The sequence below is a fragment of the Camelina sativa genome, chromosome 16, assembly GCF_030686135.1.
Source record: "Camelina sativa cultivar CO46 ecotype springtype chromosome 16, ASM3068613v1".
NCBI classification, from domain to species: Eukaryota; Viridiplantae; Streptophyta; class Magnoliopsida; order Brassicales; family Brassicaceae; genus Camelina; species Camelina sativa.
The window spans coordinates 3288419-3312322 of record NC_141895.1 but is presented as its reverse complement, the minus strand read 5'-3'; the positions used below and the strand labels follow the sequence as shown (position 1 = coordinate 3312322).

Here is a 23904-nt window from a genome sequence, read left to right as displayed (position 1 = left end):
TTACGCTCCATATGCTTTTATTATTAGCAAATTCCGTTAGATTCTCTCATTTACTTGTTTCCTTTTCTTCTATTTCTTTTTATGAAAATATATATAAAGTAGAAGAAAAGTTAAATGGTTGTGTTCTTCATAATGCTAAATACGAAACAAATACCACAATTTTCGTATTTTCCTTTCACATATTGTCAGCCTACTTTGATAGCAGGCCTTAAATAGGTTTTCTGAGCCCAATATAAGATCCAGTTCTCTGTTATTCATTGCCTTGGAGTCATTTATTTCGTGATTGCCAAAGTTTCGGACATCACATGACATCGTTAATTTGAATTGACCATATCGTTAATTTTGATTGACCATAAGCCTGTTTTCACATTCTCCAACAAGGAAGCACCATCGAACTCGCTCAACAAGACTTCGTAGAAATAATTTTTGCGATGGTGGGTGGTTTCGCCTATACCACACATTCCCCCATATTTCCGATCATTTGGACATCATTAGGATCTACGCTCACCAGCGGATATATGCTTCTCATGTCATTCCTATCAATTCATCTTTAAAACTTCCAAAACAGAATCTTGTACATCCAAGACTTCATTTCTCCGAGAATAGATACACTACTTACAAAATCCAAACATTTTCAGTCTCTACTCCAGTCCAGTCACAGTGCTTCCCATAAGAACTTCAGAAACCGCAACACCAGCGTAGGCTTCATGGTCACGACATGACAAATCGAAAAGAGGCTCCTCTATGTTCCGAACAGTGAGAAGTTGAGAAAACATCGCAATTGTAGAGGCAAGTACAAGCAACACACACCGAAGGTCTTATAAATGATCTAGACACTTCTGTGGTAGAATCTGAACAAAAGTAACCATAATGGAGAACAAGTCCAAGAAACAAAAGGAACTATGATTTGGAGGTAACAATCCAACAACTTACTTAATCAACCTCTTCACCAGATGTAAAGAGGTGATGTTTTCAATTTTCACTGACTACATAAGAACACTCCTACGAAGTCTATCCATAAAATTAAGCCTCCCCTCCCAAACAAAATCAAGCGAGGACTTTATTATCAAATGTCTAGCGATCGAACCATTAAAACCAACCACAACCCAGGAAGCAAGAAACCTCACAAGTCAGAAGTAAAGACCATTATCAACAAAACCAAAACTCTTCACCTTCTATGAGGCTGCCCCCATGAGGTCACACTACCAGCAATAATCACTTACATAATCAAATAAATGATAACATCAAAATAGCAAACTAAAGAGAATCTGAGCAGTAACACAACTCACCAACACAAGACAATATAGTGGTAAAACCAAAACAGAAAAAGGCACAAAACACCACTGGTATAAAAAAAAAAGGTACTGCAATCAAAATTTCAATCTTCAATGCCCAAAACATCAAATAGGGACTCTGGCTCTTCACATCCTCAACATACCTATAATGAAGGGAAGTAATTCATAAATAGAAAAGCTACCATCACAAGCATATATAATTGGGACTAAACAAGAGATAAAAGAGTAGGAATATATATAGGACACCAAAATGGATAAGAGACCAAGTAGTATCCTGAAGTATCTATGTTAAAAGACTTAACAAAAAAAAACAGGCATAAGCAGAAATGCGAATAACACTAGATAAATGAGGAACATTACTGTTGACGGGAAACATCCAATAAACAATTTCTAATCATGTGAAATTCCCCAACTGTCATAGTCTCATATCTCATAGTTAGAAGCTCATGAGGCTAAATACACTTCAAAATACCTGATTAACAACATGTCTAGCTTTCTGCTTAAGAGAAGAAGCTCAGACTTGAAGATGTTCAATGCAAAAACTACTTTGGTAGACACATCCATCATAAAAAGGACAGATAATAAGTACAAACCCATTTAAAAGGATCGGAGTGCAAAGGATCGGAATATAGTGATTGATGAAGAAATCCTGGAAAATACAATAAGACACAGAGAGGAGAAATAATAACAAAAAGGAAACATACCAATTGAGATCAATCCTTTATGCCACCAGTGAGGAACCCAAAACTTACTTCTCTGGAATACCCAATAAACTATAACAATCAGAAGTAATTCACAAATAGAAAGAGGCGTAACAACTAACAAACACCAGGAAAAAGAAGCTCATGGCACCTGAATCAACCATAGGAATTAAGAATTCAAACAGAACTTCTACTTGCATCATCCAAATTCCTATACACAGATAATGAATTCACGTAGAAATAGAAAACACAATCCCAAACAGAAGTGATTAGCATTTAAACCATAGAACAATGCAGAAAGACAAAAAGAGAAAATGGGAAGCAATACTGATCATATCTCCAAGGAAAAGAGAAAACCACCAATCACAAGCATATGAGAGTAGGGATCAAACACATAAGAAATAACATAGAAATAACAAAGAAGGGAGCACATCACATAAGGAAAACCCCAATCACAAGCATATGAGATTAAGATCAAACACTAGAAATAGATGTAACATGAAAAACTATATAGGGAAACTGACCAATTAGTTACCTGATGCTTCTCTCTTTTAGAACCTTGACTATCAATAACAAATGGTCTTAGGCATAAAACATAAATTCCCTATCACTAAGAAGATCATCAACTACAAAAAACCTGAAACATCCAATAATAAGTCCAAATGATGTTGTAGACTGCCCAGTGCCACAGTCCAAAACTCAGGAAGCCAAAATTCAATATCTAGTTTATCAAAACAAAGAGATAGCAAACAGATCCCAAAGAGAAAGAGAACAAGAACCTGAATAGACCACATGTTCTGACACTCACAAATTAAACTCCTTAGCATCCTCAACATACCAAAAAATCAAAAGACACTCCCCACTGTCACAGTTCACAGCTCAAAATCCCTGTTAGCACAATCCAAAACTCAGGAGTAAAAATTTCAGAAATTGCTGCAGATCGCTAAGAGAAAGAGGAACAAAAACCTTACATAAACCATATGTCGAACCTTTTACATCAGAGGATGTCAGAGTGTAAACATGGAACCACAAGATCAAAGGCATCTTTCAAGCTCAATATACCTAAAACAAATTAAAGAGGACCATTTCACATTAAAAAAAAAAAACTTTTACAAGGATATGATGGTTCCGTTCCCCTCTTTCGCTTCAGGGCCTGCCAATGCTAAAAAAAAACTGCGTCAAAAGCACTAAACATAAATGTAGCATGAGAGATAAGACTTTCGACTATATATGATTAAACAGTGGGAATAGATGCAACATGAGAGAGATACATAAACAGAGAAAAATACCAACGGGAAAGAGACCAAAAACCTGAATAAACCACATGTCCAACTAGCTTTGTGCATAAGAGGAGCTCAGACATAAGCGTACCATCTAAGAGACTTTTAAAAAAAAGACATTAATTGGCAGATTTAAGCACACAAAGAAAACAACTTATAAATATTCAGGTTTAGCAGACCTAAGACACTAGTTAATAACCTCGAGTTTCTGCAACAAAAGACAAGATTTTCGTAAGGAGGAAGAACACTACCCGAAGATGTAGCGCATAGTAGACAAAAAGGATACATCAAAAGCATCACCGACCGATACTCCACAACCTGAAAAAACATAGCAAAGAGGTAAAAATCCCATGCACATAATAATAAGCCTTCAACGATTCAATTTGATAAACAAAACTCTAGAAGAATAACCTAAATTAGAGTGACAATGGTTGGTAGGATCCCTTACAAATGTGAGCCCACAAAACAAAAAACGATAAGTAAGTAACATACAATTAGAAGAAAAAAAACACCGAACCAAAGTGAATATTCGTAAGGCAAATAGAGATGCGTTTATAGCAAGGAACCTGTGAGAAAGCATGGAGAAGAATATGCAGTTACCTGATCATATCATAACTCGCTTCCAAAACACCTGCAAGACGAAGAGGAAAAGACTGTATAGAACAAAAAACAGAGAGTAAAAGAAGTGTTAAGAGAAAACCCTTGAAGACGTTCAAAGAGAAGAAGTGAATCGTGTCCTTGAGCCATCATCACTCTCATCGATAAAAGCATCATCCAAAAAACTGAAATAACAGAATGACAAGTGAATCAAATGAACATATTCACAAAAGAAAGTAAGCAACTGAAGTAATTTAGAAACAAAAGCCATGAAGAATTACATGAATTGGAGTGACAACGATCAGTCAAGGCCATCACCGATCAATCAAAGGATCCTCCTCCAAAACTGAGGAAGCCAAAATTAAAATCCAGTTAATGAAAACAATTAGATAGCCCGCATATACCAAAGGGAAAAGAGAGGACGAAATACCTGAAGAAATTCACATGTACGTCCAGCCAAGTGCAATAGAGGAGCTCTCAGAAGTAAGCATATCACCTAAAAGACTTGAGAAAACAAAAGACATTGAATACACAAACTAGTTAAACACAGGAAAAGTATAAGAGCAAATAAGATAAAGAAGGAAAAAAAAAATACACAGGAGAACAAATCATACCTAGAAGATGTAACACAAGATATCAGAATCATAAGATTTTAACAGAGCAATCCCACACTACCTCAGCGGGGACCTGCATCATCATCAGACATATAGACGATATTATTAGATTATCTCCAAAATATTTAAGAATTAAGGAGGGGAAAGGGAAAAAAAATCCAAAGAATTAGACCCGCTTGACAAGGATCAACCAAAAAGCGCATGAACCAGTTAGTAACCTGACACTTTTTTCTTGTAGAACCTCATTGCTATAACAAAAGATCATAAGACATTATTGGTAACCTGAAACATCCAATAACAAAGTCAATGGAAACAAACGAATGGTTAAAAGATACCCAAGGACAAAGACAATGAAACATTCAATACAAAAACTACTTACTCAGGACAAGGTATATGAACAACCTCGTTTGGAAAGGAACTTAAGACAACCTTTCATATGAATATGTGTAGACAGACATCAGCAGAGAAACAGAGAGGAGTGATTCATGCAGAAAACCTGAAAAACACAATAAAAGAGAAACAGAGGACAGATCATACCTAACAAAAAATAGCCAAAATTAAATAAATCAACCAATAGATGCGAAGTAACACGAAACACGAAATTGCACACATCAAGCCATCCTCCCACACACACAAAAAAAAAATAAAAATAAACTAAACCTCTTGAGAAATCAGAAGAAACCAGAAGAGAAAAGGTAGAGAAGAAAGATTCAACAGAGCAATCCCATTGCCTCTACGATCTGCATCAAAAGAGAGAGGGAAAGATATCAATTATACAAACAAAAAATTCGAAACAGAGAAAACGAGTGACAAGGATCAATCAAACCTATGACCGATAGATCTTCTTAGTATACTCCTCCAACAATCACTGATGGATCATATAACATGAATTAGAGTGACAACGATCAGTCAAGGTATCACCGGTCAATCGTAGGATCCTTCACAAACCTAAACCAACAAAACAAAAACCCAAGTAATTAGAAAAAAACACCGAAACAAAGTGAAAATTCAAAAGGAAATAGAGACACGATTAGAGCAAGGAACTCATGCGAAGGCCTGAAGATGTATTATGGAGAAATACACGTGATGATCAGATCATAATTCCCTTCCAAAAAACCTGCAAGACGAAGAAAGAAACGTAAGGAACAAAACTATAAAAGAAGAAGACGTAAAAGATGTTAAGAGGATGAACAAAACCAATGGAAATCGCATGTCCAGCTTAGTGCACCAGAGGAGCTCAGAAGTAAGACTTGAATACGTTAGCACAGAGGGTGAAAGAAGTGTTAAGAGGAAGGACAAAACCGTTGAATACGTTAGCACAGAGAAGAAGCGAAGCGTGTCCATGTCTCCTTGAGACATCACTCTCATCGATAAAAACATCATCCAAAAACCTGAAATAACAGAATGACATGTAAACCACATAAATAAATTCATAACATTGGAGAAGAATATGCAATGATTCGATCATAATTGCTTCCGGAACACCTACAAGACAAAGAAGAAGGGAACGTAAGGAACATACAAAAGAGAGTAAAAAGAATTGTTAAGAGGAAGAACAAAACCTCTGAAGACATAGCACAAAGAAGAACCGTTTCCATCAAAGTCATCACCGACCAATTGTAGGATCCTCCTCCACAAATCTAAACCACCGAAACAAAAAAAGACAGTAAGTACCATGTAATTAGAAGTAAAAAAAACCATCAAGCAAAATTGAAAATTCAGAAGCAAATAGAGATGCGTTTGAAGTAAGGAACCCCTGAGAAAGCCTGAAATGTTGCCTCGAGAAGATTATGCAATGATTAAATCTGATCATAATTCGCTTCCAAAATATCTGCAAAACGAAGAAGAAAGGAACGTAAGAAACAACAAAAAAAAAAGAGAATAAAAATGTATAAGAGGAAGAAGAAGGACCCCTGAAGACTGCGAGCAGAGAAGAGGCGTGTCCATCAAAGTCATGACTCTCCTCGTTAAAAAGCATAATTATAAACCTGAAATTACAGAACGACAAGCAAATCGCATGAACATATTCAAGAGGGAAAAGCAACCGATGCAAGTTAGAAAACAAACCTTAGAAGAATTACATGAACTAGAGTGAAAACTATCAGTCAAAGCCATCACCGATCCTTTACAAACCTAAACCAACAAAACAGAAACCACAAGTCAATAACATGTTTTTAGAAAAAACCATCGAACCAAAGTGAAAATTAATATGGAAATAGAGATACGATTAGAGCAAGGAACCGTGCGAAGGCCTGAAGATGTATTATAGAGAAATACACGTGATGATCAGATCATAATTCCCTTCCAAAAACCTGCAAGACGAAGAAAGAAACGTAAGGAACAAAACTATAAAAGAAGAAGAAGTGAAAGATGTGTTAAGAGAATGAACAAAAACCAATGACGACGTTGCACAGAGAAGAAGTGAAGCGTGTCCATCAAAGCCATAACTGATCAGTAAAAGCACACATCCAAAACCTGAAATAACAAGAGATAAGAGGTAAATCGCACGAACATATTTATATCAAAAAAGCAACCGATGATGTTGAAAACTCTCTGATGGCACAGTCCAAAGGGAAAGAGTGCTGGCATATACCAAAGGGAAAGAGAGTTGTAAATGCCTCACATGTACGTCCAGCCTAGTGCAACAGAGGAGCTCTCAGAAGTAAGCATATCACCTAAGAGACTTGAGAAAACAAAAGACACTGAATACAAACTAGTTAAACACAGGAGAAGCATAAGAGCAAATAAGATAAAGAAGGACAAAACAAAACACAGGAGAACAAATCATACCTAGAAGATGTAACACAAGATATCAGAATCATAATATTTTAACAGAGCAATCCCACACTACCTCAACTACGACCTGCATCATCATCAGACATATAGAAGATATTATATTAGATTATATCCAAAATATTAAGAATTAAAGGGGATGAAAGGGAAAGAAATCCAAATAACTAGATCAATCAAAGCCATCACAGATCAATCCTAGTGCATCCTCCTCCTCCTCCACAAAATCTAAATCAACAAAACAAAACAAACGGCAAGTAAATACGATTGCAATTTAGAAAACCCAAAGTTTGAAATTACATAACGACAAGTAAATCACATGAACATATTCATAAATAGAAAAAGAAACCGATGCAGTTTTTAGAAACCAACCCTTAGGAGAATAACATGAACTAGAGTGAAAACTATCAGTCAAAGCCATCACTGATCAACGGTAGGATCCTCCACCACAAACCTAGACCAACATGAAAATAACATGTAATTAGAAAATTCAGAAAAGCAAATAGAGATGCGTTTAGAGCAAGGACCTGTGAGAAGGCCTGAAGACGTATAACATGGAGAAAGTAGAATACGTGATGATAAGATCATAATTAGCTTCCAAAACACCTGCAAGACGAAGAAGAAAGGAACTTGAGGAACAAATAAATGAAAGTAAAAGAAGTGTTGAAAGGAAGAAAAAAAAACCCTGAAGACGTAGAGCAGAGAAGAAGCGTGTCCATCAAAACCATGACTCTCATCGAAAAAAACATGATTCAAAACCTGAAATAGCAGAACATATTCATAAGAAATAAGCAAACGACCAATTTAAAAACCAAACCTTAGAAGAATAACATGAATTAGAGTGATAACGATCAGTCAAAGCCATCACCGATCAATAGTAGGATCCTCCACCACAAACCTAAACCAACTAAACAAAAAAGACATGAAAATAACATGTAGTTATCACTAAGAAATCATCAACTAATAAAAATAAGTCCAAATTCAAAATCTAGTTTATAAAAAATAATAGATATCTGACATATCCCAAAGAGAAAGAGAACAATGACCTGAATAAACCACATGTTCACACTCGCAGGTTAAACTCCTTTGCATCCTCAACATACCAAATAATCAGAAGACACTCCGTCAGAGTTCACAGCTCAAAATCCCTGTTAGCACAATCCAAAACTCAGGAGTAAAAATTTCAGAAATTGCTGCAGATCGCTAAGAGAAAGAGGAACAAAACTGACTAAACCATATGCCGAACCTTTTATATCAGAGGATGTCAGAGTGTAAACATGGAACCACAAGATCAAAGGCATCTTTCAAGCTCACTATACCTGTCAAAAATTAAAGCGGAGCATTTCACATTAAAAAAAAACAAAAAAAAAAAAACTGTCATAAGGATATGATGATTCCGCTCGTTCCCGTCCTTGCCTTCGGGGCCTGCCAATGCTTAAAAAAAACTGAGTCAAAAACACAAAACATAAATGTAGCATGAAAGATAAAACCAACAGACAAAAAGGGGAAAGAACCAGTAAGTAACCTACCGATTTCTCTTGTAGAACCTCATTGCTATAACAAAAGATCACCAGTGAGATCAGAAGATATTATTGATAACCTGAAACATACAATAACCTGAATAAACCACAAGGAGATAAGACACTGGTAACCACAAGATCAAAGGCATCATCTTTCAAGCTCAAAATACCTATAAAAAAAGGATGAGCATTTAACCACAATGATATGAATCTGATCATAACTCGCTTCCAAAACACCTGCAAGACGAAGAAGAAAGGAACGTAAGGAACAACAAAAAAGAGAGTAAAAGAAGTGTTAAGAAAAGAAAAAAAAAACCCTGAAAACGTAGAACAGAGAAGAGGCGTGTCCATCAAAGCCATCACTCTCATCGATAAATGCATCCTTCAAAACCTGAAATAACATAACATATTCATAAGAAAAAAAGCAACTGATGCAGTTTAGAAACCAAACCTTAGAAGAATAACATGGACTAGAGTGACAACGATCATTCAAAGCCATCACCAATCAATCGTAGGATCCTTCACAAACCTAAACCAACAAAACAAAAACCACAAGTAATTAGAAAAAACATAACTGATCCAAAACCTGAAATCACAAGAGATAAGAGGTAAATCGGACGAACATATTTATAACAAAAAAGCAACCGATGATGTTGATGGCACAGTCCAAAACTGAGGAAGCCAACCAGTTAATGAAAAAAATTAGATAGGTGGCATATACCAAAGGGAAAGAGAGGAGGAAATACCTCAAATGTACTTCCAGCCTAGTGCAACAGAGGATCTCTCAGAAGTAAGCATATCACCTAAGAGACTTGAGAAAACAAAAGACATTGAATACAAAAAACTAGTAAAACACAGGAAAAGTATAAGAGCAAATAAGATAAAGAAGGACAAAAAAAAAAACACAGGAGAACAAATCATACCTAGAAGATGTAACACAAGATATCAGAATCATAAGATTTTAACAGAGCAATCCTTAACGAGGACCTGCATCATCATCAGACATAATATTAAGAATTAAAGAGGGGAAAAGGGAAAAAGATCCAAAGAATTAGACCTGCATCATCAGACCGATCGACCGTAGCGAATCCTCCTCCTCCACAAAATCTAAATCAACAAAACAAAGACGACAAGTTAATTCGATACAATTTAGAAAGCCCAAAGTTTGAAAACTAAGAAGCGAAAACAGAGTGCCTGAGAAAGTTATAAATCGATCATGGCATTATCAATCACAATCTACAACAGCAAAAACTAAAAATAAGATTTAATAAACCAAACCGTTGGAGGACTCAGGAGGAGTGTGAAAAACTCAGAAGCGGGGGAGCGAGCGATGACAGAGCGACCCAAACCCTACCGATGGAATTGAGAGAGACCCAAACCCTACCCATGGAATTGAGAGAGACCCAAACCCTAGCGAAGAGCGATGATCGGATCATCATAGTCTCATATGATTCGCTTCAAAAAATACCTGCAAGACGAACAAAACAAATTACAAAAATCAGAGACTCGTGAAGAAGAAGAAAAATAACAGAGGGAGAACACTACAACAACTAGAGAGATTCAATTGAAACAAAATCAACAAACCCTAGAGAAGATTTCACCGGTAGGAAGAACGAATTAGCCATGATCGGTTGGATACAAAAGATCATAGACCCGTCGGGGTTTAGAAAATTACCACACCACACCACCAGCCGTACTAACGGAGGACAACAAAATTAGAAAAAAAATAGGGAAAGAAGATGAAGAAGTGGAGCGCTTTATTTATAGGTAAGGTTTTTGACGGTCAGGATTTGATGTTAGCTTCTTTCCTTTTTCCTTTTTTCCTATTAGTCTTCTAGAATCTTTATTTGATATTTCCTTTTCCTTTTGTTATTACCGTTGTCGGCCCAACTAGACAATATCAAAAATGTTTGGGCCTTTTTCGCAATCAGTTCATCTGAAACAAGAGAATCTTTTACGTCCAGTTTTTTTTTTTTTTTTTTTATAACTCTTTATGTCCAGTATTATTCCTATTTTATAACCGTTGATCTAATAGTCTAATACTAGTCTAGTTTCGGTTAACAAAACAAAACAATTGATGTAATTGATCCACAATTAAAGAAAGAAAAAATCATATGATTTGATGTTAAAATTGGATGTTTTTATAAACCCATGAATAATATAAAAAATATAGTGGAAACAAAATCATGATTTTAGATTGCTTATACTTATACAACACATTGCTTCACACAAAAATCGTTTGCCATCATGATCCGGTCGCGGTTTACCCCAACCAAAATCGTTTCCATAGACATTGAACCGAGGGGAGCTATCCAAGCTAACAACTACTATAGAATTGCTCAAAGGATTCAGTATAATCGGTTTCTTGGCCCAATTCGCAGCATACTCTCTGAACTCTTCATTCGTTTGTGACCCAACACTTTTTGTTTATTTGCATAGCAGCCAACCAAGGCCATTGCTAACCATCTCCCCGACGGTGGTCGTAGTCATAGCGAACCCGACCATATTTCCCGCAACACTCTTTCTCAACCGGAGGAAAGCCTTATACAACACACTTATACAACACTATTTATTTATTTAAATCTCTATGAATTAACGATATTGAAATCATGGCATTTTATTATTCATAGTGATATTTTTTTTTGACTTGAGACAATTATTAGAAGATAGTGATTTGGATGTTATAAATTGTATGGTTTTAGATTAATGACCTTAATTGTCTAAGTTCAAATTTATGTTTAATGACCTTGATTGTCTAAAGTAACAATCCATAATATTACCAAAATGAAAATGATGCCATCTAGATGTTATTTTATGAATTTTATTTATTTATTGGTAGGTACAACAGTAAAACATCTAAAAATTAATAATGTTGTGAGAAAAATATTTAATAATTTATAGTGAAACTAATTTATTTATAAATTAATATTTGTTATTTTATAGCAAAAATTAATAATTATTAATTCATAGAGACTTTTTTAATTATTAAGTAAAAATATAATTAAGAAATATCATAGCATTATCCACCACAATCTACAATAACAAAGCCAAGTAAAAATACTATAGGAAGTAACAAAACATAGAAAAGCCACCTCACAAACTATATGTATATATATATCTAAACAGAACTTTGCCTTTGCAACATCCAAACTCCTATGCAAAAAGATAATGACTCCTGAAGTGACCTTAGTGCAGTGGTCAATGGTAAGTCCTTGATGCACAAGGCACAATCACACCAAGGATCGAGTCCCGCTCCCTACGAATGTAGGGATTTGGCTAATGGATCGACCTGTTGTGGCCCAATAGTTCACAAACAAAAAAAAAAGATAGTGACTCAAGCAGGTGATAGCATTTAAACCACAGAAAAAAGATGCAGAAGACAAAATCAGAAAGGCAAAAACAAATCCTGATGAAATATAGAGGTAGCCAAAGCATAATAAGGAAAAAACATAAGCAGAAAAGCCATCATCACTAGGCAGATGTTGAACATTATAGTTCCAATAACAAGTACCAATCATGTCAAACTCCCCACTGTCACAGTCCAAAGTTCAGGGAACGAAACATAGAAGGAAAAAATGCAGATCATAGAAAAAAAATGCAAGTCTTAAAACAATTCATATCATAGAAAAAAGACAGAAAGAGAAAAGGGAGAAGAGACTACCAAGAAGACTTGTAGATGAAAATATATCAAAATAGAACTTGCCTCCTTTGCACCCTCAACATACCTGTAAAGAAGGGAGCAGTTTAGATTAAAACAAGCGGATCAAAGACTATGACATTTTGGCGAACAGAAACATGGACATTTAGGCAAACAGAGATCGAAACAAAACTTCCACTTCCATGATCCAAATTCCTAAACGAAGATAGTGACTTTATGTAGAAAGAGAAACCACAATTCTAAGCCTAAGTGATTGAATTTAAGACTACAGATTATAAAATAAAGAAAGAGACGAGACAAGATAAGGGGGAGGAACAATGATCACATCTCCATCTAGTTTACAAACCAAAAACAGGGAAAATACGAAACCACCAAAGAGGTAACAGACAAACCTGATCAATTCAAATAAAAAGCATATAGGAATAAGATCAAACAGTAGGAAACATATGCAGCATGATAAATACAAAACAAAGAAAAAGAGGAAAGAGACCAATTAGTACAAAAGACATGGTCTTAGGTTGCCTAGATGCCAGCGTCACTAAGAATGTCATCAACTAAAACGAACCTGAAACACCCAATAATAATTCCAAATGATGTTGAAGACTGCCCATTGGCACAATCAAAAACTCAGGAAGCCAAAATTCAAAATCTAGTTTATATAAACAAATTAAAGAGATAGCTGACAGATCCCAAAGAGAAATAGAACAAGAACCTGAACAGACCACCTAGTGCATCAGAAAAGCTCAGACTTAAAGCATACCACCTAAGAGACATAAAAATGACAATGGATACAAAAACTAGTTAAAAAGAACAAACTCGATTGGAATAGATGCAGCATGAGAGATACATAGATTAACAAAGAAAAAGTGGAAAGATACACGGTAAAGAACGAGTGGAAACTTGTGACTAGGGTGGAGGAAGGACTGAACCTCGTAGCTTCCACTCGATGGATTCGGATGCGAAGCATGTGTATTTTTTTGGTGGGGTGAGTAAGACCGTGCGGCTCAAGACGCTAGATGCGTTTAACGTTGCTGATCAGAAGTGGATTAAGCTACCAACTCCGGGTGATTCTTGCACAGAAAGAGGAGGAGCGGGTCTCGTAGTGGTTCAAGGGAAGATATGGGTGTTTTACGGGTTTAATGGGGACGAGTGTGATGATATTCATTGCTTTGATGTGGACCGAAAGGAGTGGACGAAAGTGGCGACTACTGGTCCTGAAGCCATCACCGAGAAGCGTTTTCGCTGCCGCTGCTGTGGGGAAATATGTAATAGTAGTTGGAGGTGAGATTGAGATGGATCCTCAGGCCCATGTTGGTCCTGGGAAGTTGTGTGGTAAAGCTTTCTTGTTGAACACGGAAACCTTGGAGTGGAAGAAACTGGAAGATGGAGGAGAGAAGACGCGACCAGGACCGCGTGGTTGGTGTGCATCGACGGCTGCGGCAATCAGTGGGAAAAAAGGGATGCTGATGTTTGGTGGGAAGGCTCCCACAAACTACAGGTATGATGATCTCTACTTCTACGCAGTGAATCATAATCTGCTTGATGACCTCATCAATGTGTGTGAAGGAATACTGTGATCATATAAGGAGCGATGACTCAGAGTCAATAAGACAGTTAATGTAAAGTATAAAATAAAGTGTCTCTCCTTGTGATTGAAACCATCCAAATCTGATTTTTTAATAATCAAGAGTCTGTACTCTGTACGTTGTTGTGGTTTTGAAATCATCAAAATACTTTAAAGAAATGAAGAGTCTGTTTGTATCTTGTTTATAATGTCGAAGCTATATCCTTGTTCTTGGTATATCTAATTTTTGTTATGATTTTCCATGAGATGATCAACATGAGATTTCAGATTATAAGACTAGAGAAAATGAAGACAAAAATGAAAGTTGGGAACGTAAAACTAAATTGTGCTTGGAGAAGGGACTTTTATCTCGGAGACTTGGACGGATCCAGTGGACTTAGGGGGGTATTGTTTTTATTAATACACAAAATAAATGTTTCAGTTTTCTTCGATCTAGTTCCTTGTCAGATTTCTTTAAGACTAACTAATGCAGTACAAAAGTCATTATTTGTCAAACGTTGTGAGAAAAAATTACATTATTATTTTTAATCAGTCATATTCTCGACCGCTCCAGTTGAACATGCTATATAGATAGTTCTGACTAGATCGCACTACCAAGTTATTTTAAACGGTTGGTTGTGAGAATTTGCTGCACAAAAAGATATAAGAAAGGAAACACAACTCATTTGTGACAAATATATAAGAAGTAATTTCTCATAATGTCACAAGAACAAGAAGTGTAAGAAATAGATGCAAATGCTCTTTCCTGAAAATAAAGATTGGACGGCATCAAGACTCATTTTTAGGTTTGCTATTTTGTATAGAGATGATAATTTTGTTTTAGGGTTTTCTCATAAATATTAAAATGTAGTCCCGTTGAGAAATAGAAACTCTAAAAAATTTGACGTAGAATTTAGGGGTGTATTCAACTTAACATTTTAAGTGATTTGTGTGAAATTTACAAATTCTATGTTATTCGATCATAGATTTTAAAAAGTCTATTAAAATCCAATGTTATTGAACTCATGATTTAAAAATCTACTTTAAAATCCATTAAAATCAACTGTTATTGAACTGATGATTTAAAAATCTACTTTAAAATCCACTGTTATTCAAAACAGTTTTGTGGATTAGGATTTTAACAATTTTAGGATTCTGGAGTATTTGTTTAGTTAAAAATACAGAAATCCAAATCTCATGATTTTAGGTGGGATTTGAAAGAATTTTACAGAAAATCATATGAACTTCCTAAAATCTATCAAAATTCTAAATTTCCTAAATTCCATCAAATTCTCCTAAATCATGGTTCGAATACACCCACTTAAATATAAGTAAGTTAAAACATAAGTATAAAGTAATACTATATATATAATTTTGGTTGAAATATCTTTTTTCTTTTTTTTGATCAAATTTGTGGTTGAAATATCTAAGAGGATAAATAAGGAAGAGAGAATCCAACAAGCCAATTGCGTTGCAAATTGTAAGGTTTGGTGGGCACGTGGTCAACTGGGTTTGAACAGCACACTGTAATCTACTTTTACACGAAGCTATGTCGGCCCAAGTGTTACTTTTTTTTTTTTTTTTTTAAACCTACAATAATGCAGATGTTTTTTAATTTGGAATTTCAAAATTAAACGGAAAATTCCAAAAATATAATTAAGTAAAATGTAATATAATATTATGTATAGTAATTTAAACATCAATTGAAAAATTATGGCCAAGATTATGATCTTACTTAAAATAACATGGTAGATTCGAAATAACATGATTGTGTTTCAACTGATAGATATTAGAAACATTTATTTACTCATTTTCTCTAAATATTAGTTACAGTTTTCATTTAAAACCATAAGGCTTTTCTATAGTTGCTAGATTTTGAAAAATGAAAATTATGCATGATAAAAAAATATATGGAAAATTAATGTCTTAAAGTAAACGCTTGAGCTAATAATGCTCATGTAGTGTTTTTATGTGTGGTGGTGAACTATAAAACGTCTTCATCTTTTGAATTAATGGGATTTCGGCGAAATCAAGATATCCGACGGTAAAATTAAAAACCAAAATAGATTACTGAAGCCTTATATGTGTTACGTATTACTAACATTGTTGAACTATGACATTTGTAATCCACTTAATGGTACGAATTAACTAATAAAAAAATTGTACATAATATAGATAACTAACTGGCAACTAGAAACATCAATCTTTGAAAAAGATACTAGAAAAGAAAAGCACTAACTAAACGACCTAACCCAAGTTGGGTGTCATGAATAAAACAACGTGTTCATTTTGTATATTCATATTTGATTGAACTTGACTGTATTGTATAGGTAGGTCATCTTTCCAAAATTCATACTATTTAAAGTGATTCTTTTTCTTCTTTTGCTATTACTTTTAATATTTTATAATACGATACTAAAAAGTCTATAAAATCTGAATATTGACTAGACATGGAATTAGAGGCCATACTAAAATTTGAGTGGCAGAAGAAACTTCTTAACTATAATATTTTAGATTCTCGTATTAGTTAGCTCATTACATAAGTATTTTTTCTCCACGTACGTGCTTTTGCTTGTATGTCAATAAATGGAAAAAAATAATAATAATAATAACACAAACACACACATTTTTAAGATCCAAATTACAACAAGAAAAATACTACTTAGTATGGTACTTGCCTACTTGGTATTGAGTATGAAAAAAAAAAAAAAAAAAAGTATTTACGTTTGAGGTTTTTTTTTTCCCTAAGAGTATTTACCTTTTTACATATGTCTTAACAAAGAATATAGTAAAAATATTTGTTTATAAAAAGAAATAAAGGAGAAATTAAAAGTATCGCCTCGCCTCTATAAATAAATCTCGACCCACACTCTTGTTTTTTCCCTCATTCCGCTCCTTTGCGGGTGCGCAAAAAGGCAACCAGGTTCAATGAACCTGGGAAGTTCTATGTTGTTTTTCGCCATCATCTTTCTTCATCACCCGTAAGCATGCTCATCACTATAATTTATTCTATACTTGTATATTTCTATAATTATTTATTTGCACACCTAACAAAAACGAATTAAACAATCTTTTCGCATTCTTTTTTTTTTTTTGTTAAATCTTTTCGCATTCTTGAATCAATTATTTAAAATAAAAACTGAGGTTCGTACGTCAACTATATTAGCTTATAAACGAAGCTTTAAAATTATTGCAGAAAAATTGGGCTAAGAAGAGAGATGTATATACATATGTTCAATGACTTGTCGGGCGACTCATCTCTTCATTAGCATTATCATGGTATGTGAGTTTCCTTTTTCCTGTACTCTCTCTCTCTCTCTCTCTCTCTAGATATATATCTTGATCAAATATAAATTTGCCATAGTTTTGAAAAGTTCTGATTTCAATAAAATGTGACCACGAAGAGGTAAAAGCGTTTGGTTGCAATTTAGTGATTTACTGCCTTGGCTTAATTAAACAAATGCATTTTTTTGGGGTTTGTTAACACTATAATCTTATAGTGTATATTTTATATATGGTTAGCATAGTGTTAGTATATTAAGTCTCCTTTAACTTAATATACTTAGTATATATACACTTGTAAGATTCTATTTGCCGTTTAATGAGAAATTAGATTCTTCTTTCATCTCTCTCTCTAACTGTCAACATGGTATCAGAGCAAGAACGTTAGTGAGAGAATCTTCTTCCGCTTCGTTGAAATCGATTGATTCATCATCCGATCTTTTGATTTCTCATTCGATCATCTCTTTCTCTTTGGGTATCACTTTTACTTTTTCTTTTTAGCTCAAATCCATCTCGATTTCACAGTTCTGTTTTGCGATGAGTGTGACGTTTGATCAGATTGCTTCACTCTTCGTTTTACATCTTTTGCTGGCGATCGCGGTGTTTGTTATCCTAGTTGTTGCTCTCGTAAGTGTTCTTGTTGTTGTTTTCTCTGTTTGAGCAATTGGCGTTTTTCGATTTGATCTTGGTATCGTAATCTTGGTTATGGCGAATTCAACATCTGATTCAGCTCAACCACCTGATCAATATAACAATCCTTACTTCCTCCATGGCACTGATCATGCTGGATTGGTTTTAGTCTCGGATAGATTGACTACAGGTGCAGAGTTCAATTCATGGCGAAGGTCCATGCGGATGGCTCTCAATGTCCGGAACAAATTGGGATTTATTGACGGTACGATCTCTAAACCATCATCAGATCACCGTGACTATGGTTCTTGGAGTCGTTGCAACGATATGGTTTCTACTTGGTTGATGAACTCTGTGTCTAAGAAAATAGGTCAGAGTCTTTTGTTTATTCCAACGGCTGAAGGGATTTGGAAGGATATAATATCGAGGTTTAAACAGGATGATGCTCCGAGAGTTTATGAGATAGAGCAGAAATTGAGCTCGCTTCATCAAGGAGCCATGGATGTAACTGCTTATTATACTGAGTTGGTAACTCTTTGGGAGGAGCTTAAGAACTATGTAGAGCTCCCTGTTTGCACTTGTGGCAAGTGTGAGTGTAGTGCTGCTGTGTTATGGGAAAAATTGCAACACAGGAGTCGTGTGACTAAATTTTTGATGGGATTAAATGATTCGTATGAAGCCACTCGTCGACACATATTGATGATCAAGCCCATGCCATCCATTGAGAATGCTTTCCACATGGTGACTGAAGATGAAAGGCAACGGAACATTGCTAAACCTACTCGGACTGATGGGGTTGTTTTTCAAACTTCTGGTCCTCCTGCTGCGATTATCACTGATGTTACTGCTTATGATGGACCAGCTGATCATGTTGCTTATGCTGTTCAGAATTCCTATCGTCCAAAGCAGTCTCGTCCTCTCTGTACTCACTGTGGCATGTTGGGACATGTGGTTCAGAAATGTTTCAAACTCCATGGTTATCCACCTGGATATATTCCTGGTTTCAAGAGTTTTTCTTCTAGTTATCACGCTCAACGACCACAGTCACAGAGTCTTCCGTCTAAGAGTCAGCCTCAAGGTTCATCTCAGGCTCAATATCAACCGAGGACTCATGCTGTTGCCAATGTCACATCGACGGATCCTTCTGTTCCTCCACCTGCCTTGAACGCGATCAATCTGGATGTTAGTAAAATGAATGCGAACCAGATGCAGACTCTGATTCAGCAACTTTCTGCTCACATGACTTTTCCAGAAAATCAGGCTCCTACCAAGGTTTCTTCCATTTCTGAACATGGTGCTATGGCTGTTGAATCATCTGCGGGTAACATCCCTTTTCCTTCTTCTTCTCTTTGTTATGAACATGATCACCTTACTTTTCAACACCAATGCCTATCATCTCTTTCTTCCAGTCTTCCCCATGGTTCTTGGATTATAGACACTGGTGCTACAACGCATGTTTGTTCTGATCTTGCATTGTTCAATGAAACAATACCGGTATCTGGTGTGACAGTCTCTTTACCGGATGCAACTAGAGTTGATATTGCACACACTGGCACAATTCATCTCTCGCATTCTCTCATCTTGCGTGATGTTTTGCATGTTCCTTCTTTCAAATTTAACTTGATATCTGTTAGTAGTTTGTTAAAATCTAGCAATTGCTCTGCACATTTCTTCCCTAACTCATGTTTCATTCAGGAGTTTATTCAGGGCTTGATGATTGGTAGAGGCATCTTATTACATAATCTCTACATTCTTCAACTTGATTCCACTGCATCTCATGCTTCGTCCTCCATCTCATATCCTTCTACTTCGTCTCATTTCTTTGGATCCTTGGTGGTTGATGGTGATCTCTGGCATGCTCGCCTTGGACATCCATCTGCTGACAAGTTACAACATATTCCGGGTACTATCTCAAAGTCTACGAAGTCTTCATCTCCTTGTCATGTGTGTCATTTAGCTAAGCAAAAACGATTGTCCTATGTGTCTAATAGCAAGTTGTCAGTTTTACCATTCGATTTACTTCATTTAGATGTTTGGGGTCCTTTCTCAACAGAATCGGTAGATGGATATAGATATTTTCTCAGTATAGTTGATGATTGTACTAGAGCTACTTGGTTGTATATGTTGAGAAATAAAAATGAGGCTTCTACACATTTTCAAGATTTTATACAATTGGTTCATACTCAATATAATTCAACGATCAAAGTCATACGCACTGACAATGCCCCCGAATTAGCATTTACAAACATTATTAAGAAGCATGGAATTTTGCATCAGTTTTCTTGTGCCTACACACCTCAACAGAACTCTATAGTTGAGAGAAAACATCAGCATCTCCTCAATGTAGCAAGAGCTTTACTTTTTCAGTCTAATGTCCCTCTTGCATATTGGAGTGATTGCGTTTTAACTGCTGTTTTTCTAATCAATCGAACACCATCTACTTTGCTCCATCATGCAACTCCTTATGAATTGCTTACTAAACGCAAACCAGATTATACTATTCTTAGATCTTTTGGTTGTCTGTGTTATGTTTCCACTTTGTTGAAAGATCGTCATAAATTCAGCCCTCTTGCTAATAGGTGTGTTTTCTTGGGTTATGCGTCTGGCTACAAAGGCTACAAAGTATTGCATTTAGATACAGCTACTATCTCCATATCTCGTAATGTCATCTTCCATGAAACAATTTTTCCATTTCATGATTCATCTACATCTTTTCCTTCTGAGATTTTTAGTTCCAACATTTTACCAGTTTCGATTGATTTACCTGCTGATGTGATGCATTCATTATCGACTCCTCTTGCATCGACGTCTCATGCATCATCTGCTCATGTGCATACACCCTCTAGTACAATCACAGAGAGTGCTACAGCAAATACTGGTGTTGTTCCTCTAAACAATGCTCGACCACGACGCACATCTAAGGTACCAGGCTATTTGTCTGATTATCATTGTGCCATTTCTCAACTTACATCACCTATTCCTCTTCCCGAAACACATAAAACCCCATATCCACTTTCTTCAGTTCTTTCTTATGAACAGTTCAAATCTCCCTATCAGTCTATTGTCCTTTCTTTTTCTCTCGATACAGAGCCTACCTCTTTTCAACAAGCCATCAAATGTAAGAAATGGAAGAAGGCTATGGATGTGGAGCTAGATAATATGGAGAATAGTGGGACGCTTGAGGTTGTTTCTCTACCTCCTGGTAAAAACGTCGTTGGTTGTAAATGGGTCTATATAATCAAGTACAATGCCGATGGAAGTGTTGAGCGGTATAAGGCTCGATTGGTAGCCAAGGGTTTTACACAACAGGAGGGAGTTGATTTCTTTGAAACTTTTTCACCAGTTGCTAAGATGGGTAGTGTGAAGTTTTTTCTTGGTTTGGCAGCAAAGCTAGGATGGAGTCTTTGCCAAATGGATGTCACAAGTGCCTTTTTGCACAGTGACCTGGATGAAGAGATATATATGAGCCTACCTCTTGGATATACTCCGGCTTCTGGTATCTTACCTCCAAACCCTGTTTGCCGTTTGAAGAAATCCATCTATGGCTTAAAACAAGCCTCTCGTCAATGGTACAAATGTTTCTCTTCTGTTCTCTTGAACAATGGATTCACCCAGGCACCTTCTGAGAATACTTTATTTATCAAGATGACTGATTCATCTTTTATAGCACTTTTAGTGTATGTTGATGATATCATGATTGCGAGTAATAGTGATGCAGAGGTTCTTTCAATCAAGACGATCCTTGCAAAGGCTTTCAAGATAAAGGATCTAGGACCGGCTCGGTTCTTCTTGGGGCTTGAAATAGCTCGTAATTCCTCTGGTATATCTGTTAGTCAACGCAAGTACTGCTTGAATCTCTTGAGTGACACAGGTTATTTAGGCTGCAAGCCTAAGAATGTTCCAATGGATCCTTCTAAAGCGTTATTCAAGGATACTGGTGTTCTTCTCTCTGCAGCTGAGGCCAGTTCTTATCGAGCTTTGATAGGACGCCTATTGTACCTAACTATCACCCGACCGGATATCACCTTTGCTGTCAACAAATTGAGCCAATATCTGTCTTGTCCCACTGATGCGCATCTCTACGCAGCTCAGCATGTTCTTAAATATCTCAAGAGGAATCCAGGACAAGGTTTATTTTACTCTGCTCAGGATGATCTCCGATTGACTGCTTTTTCTGATGCAGACTGGGGCACTTGTCTTGATAGTCGACGGTCAGTCACAGGGTTATGCACCTTCTTAGGTTCTTCTTTTATTACTTGGAGATCTAAAAAGCAGAAGATTGTCAGTAGCAGCAGTACTGAATCGGAATACAGGGCAATGGCGTTAGCTTCTGATGAGTTGGTCTGGTTAACACAACTATTGCAGGCATTCTGTATCCCACTTCATGGACCACCAAAGCTCTACTGTGATAATAAATCAGCCACTCACATTGCCAGCAACCCAGTCTTTCATGAGCGCATCAAGCATATGGAGATTGACTTGCATCGTACACGAGATCGGGTCCTCACAGGAACTCAGCAAGTCTACCACGTTTCCACGGGCAATCAACTTGCAGATATCCTTACCAAACCTCTGCAAGCTGGCCCCTTTCACTCTCTTCTTGACAGGATGTCTGTTTCAAGTCTTTTCCTTCCATCCGAAGATTCTAGTTCAAAGACTTGAGGAGGGGATGTTAACACTATAATCTTATAGTGTATATTTTATATATGGTTAGCATAGTGTTAGTATATTAAGTCTCCTTTAGCTTAATATACTTAGTATATATACACTTGTAAGATTCTATTTGCTGTTTAATGAGAAATTAGATTCTTCTTTCATCTCTCTCTAACTGTCAACAGGGTTAATAAAACACACACGTACGGTACTAAGATTTGTCTTTTTTTGCCAAGAACATACAGTACTAAGTTTATGTATTAGCGCACGTTCTATGTTGTATATGTGTCAGTGTGTGAAATACTCATGCGTTCTTGCAAATAATTTCTGAATATTGATGTATTGTGAATTCATAAGTTGCATTGCACGAACCTCTCTTACCCGGGTAAGGATCGATCGAGGATGTTTTTTCGAAAGTTGTATGGTTTTGCTATATTAAAGTTTTGAAACCATAGCAGTTACGGAAACCGTGCTATAGTCATGTACTATCTAGAATTTTTTTTGTAGGGTTCCAACTAGACCGGTTAGGGTTAAGCCAGCATTCCTCGCTCGTCAAATCTAATTATATATGTGTTTCTGTGGTCGACTCATCTCTCTCTAAATAGGTATAAATTTACAATTCTATATACTTGATCACAGAAGAAGAGTTCTAACTTATCCGGAACGGTCTACTTGGTAGTTTTTAAAAATATGCATGTCTAGATCTAAAGGAAAGTATGTTGGTAATATTAGTTTACTATATTCCTCCATGCAGAGATGAAGCTCAAAGATCCGGAGTAAACATCTTCTCATGCATGACTCACTACAAATATGCTCGAGATGGTTGATCGATCTGAACATGCGAGAAGTTAAAGTCAAATATGGAACTTATATAACATAGTACTACATCGAGATATTCAAGTATGATACAAACATATATATGAGTCGTGTTCATCACTTGAAGCATGAAAAAAAAAAAAGAGTTCCCCTTTCAAAAACTTCAATCTCTTTCGTAAGAGAAAAAAAAAACAAAAATTATATGTACTGGTTGTCTTGTACTTCATTTTCATCATTTTTATATTTTGCATGGACAAACTAAAATTCTGTATTGGTTGTAATCTTATTCTAAGCTGGGCCTCTTGCTGACGCATATATATGGGTCTGATTAGATGTCCTTTTTAGCCAAATAATAAAGTGAAAATAATGCTATTATGAGTTCAGCTGGAAATTAACCATTCAGACAACAGAAGAAAAAAAAACATAAGTCTTCCTAGTGTGACCTAAAAACTTGTGTTTGAACTTTGTGAAATTCTCCCTGGTTGTGAAATTCTTAAAATTAAA

The 23904-nt window shown here is 35.9% G+C and overlaps 1 protein-coding gene, 1 long non-coding RNA gene and 1 pseudogene across 20 annotated transcripts; 2 read left to right on the top strand and 1 right to left on the bottom strand.

The window, feature by feature from the left end:
- Positions 1–1146: 1146 nt before the first annotated feature.
- Positions 1147–10532, bottom strand: LOC104749612 (uncharacterized). Of its 13 annotated transcripts, none has more exons than XR_015585175.1 (33): positions 10382–10532; positions 10076–10265; positions 9855–9904; positions 9721–9784; positions 9544–9608; positions 9421–9469; positions 9249–9326; positions 8968–9034; positions 8807–8877; positions 8524–8702; positions 8324–8425; positions 7962–8036; positions 7850–7883; positions 7650–7731; positions 7446–7505; positions 7278–7350; positions 7081–7170; positions 6883–6962; positions 6729–6799; positions 6555–6620; positions 6399–6475; positions 6242–6318; positions 6050–6127; positions 5685–5972; positions 5532–5604; positions 5314–5435; positions 5148–5227; positions 4867–4983; positions 4660–4769; positions 4488–4560; positions 4304–4377; positions 4155–4219; positions 3919–4058 (listed from the first exon to the last, which is right to left on the bottom strand). It is a non-coding gene; the product is annotated as an uncharacterized LOC104749612 (long non-coding RNA). The 13 variants fall into 13 exon arrangements; XR_015585173.1 differs by lacking the exon at positions 9421–9469 and adding an exon at positions 8146–8184 and having other exon boundaries at positions 6713–6799; positions 7111–7189; positions 7805–7883; XR_015585172.1 differs by lacking the exons at positions 9249–9326; positions 9421–9469 and adding exons at positions 8146–8184; positions 9114–9188 and having other exon boundaries at positions 6713–6799; positions 7805–7883.
- Positions 10533–13671: 3139 nt separating this feature from the next.
- Positions 13672–14032, top strand: LOC147925079 (thiohydroximate-O-sulfate sulfur/sulfate-lyase (nitrile-forming) NSP1 pseudogene; annotated as a pseudogene).
- A 2821-nt stretch (positions 14033–16853) lies between these two features.
- LOC147925078 (uncharacterized) lies at positions 16854–23772 on the top strand. Of its 7 annotated transcripts, none has more exons than XR_015583935.1 (4): positions 16854–17000; positions 17216–17298; positions 23078–23189; positions 23339–23772. XR_015583935.1 is itself a non-coding variant. In XM_087490552.1 (3 exons), the coding sequence occupies exons 1-2, from the start codon at positions 18007–18009 to the stop codon at positions 19653–19655; spliced, it is 1275 nt and encodes a 424-aa protein (XP_087346678.1). In that variant the 5' UTR covers positions 17865–18006; the 3' UTR covers positions 19656–19834; positions 23339–23772. The 7 variants fall into 7 exon arrangements, 1 of the variants encoding a protein (XP_087346678.1); XR_015583933.1 differs by having other exon boundaries at positions 16863–17000; positions 23092–23189; XR_015583936.1 differs by having other exon boundaries at positions 16863–17000; positions 17216–17302; positions 23092–23189.
- The last annotated feature ends 132 nt before the right edge of the window (positions 23773–23904 follow it).

Coding starts and splice junctions, on each gene's coding strand:
- LOC147925078 (XM_087490552.1), top strand. CDS start 18,007: ATGGCGAATTCAACATCTGATTCAGCTCAACCACCTGATCAATATAAC. Junction 19,253..19,626: donor GGCTGTTGAATCATCTGCGG/GTAACATCCCTT, acceptor TGTTTCATTCAG/GAGTTTATTCAGGGCTTGAT.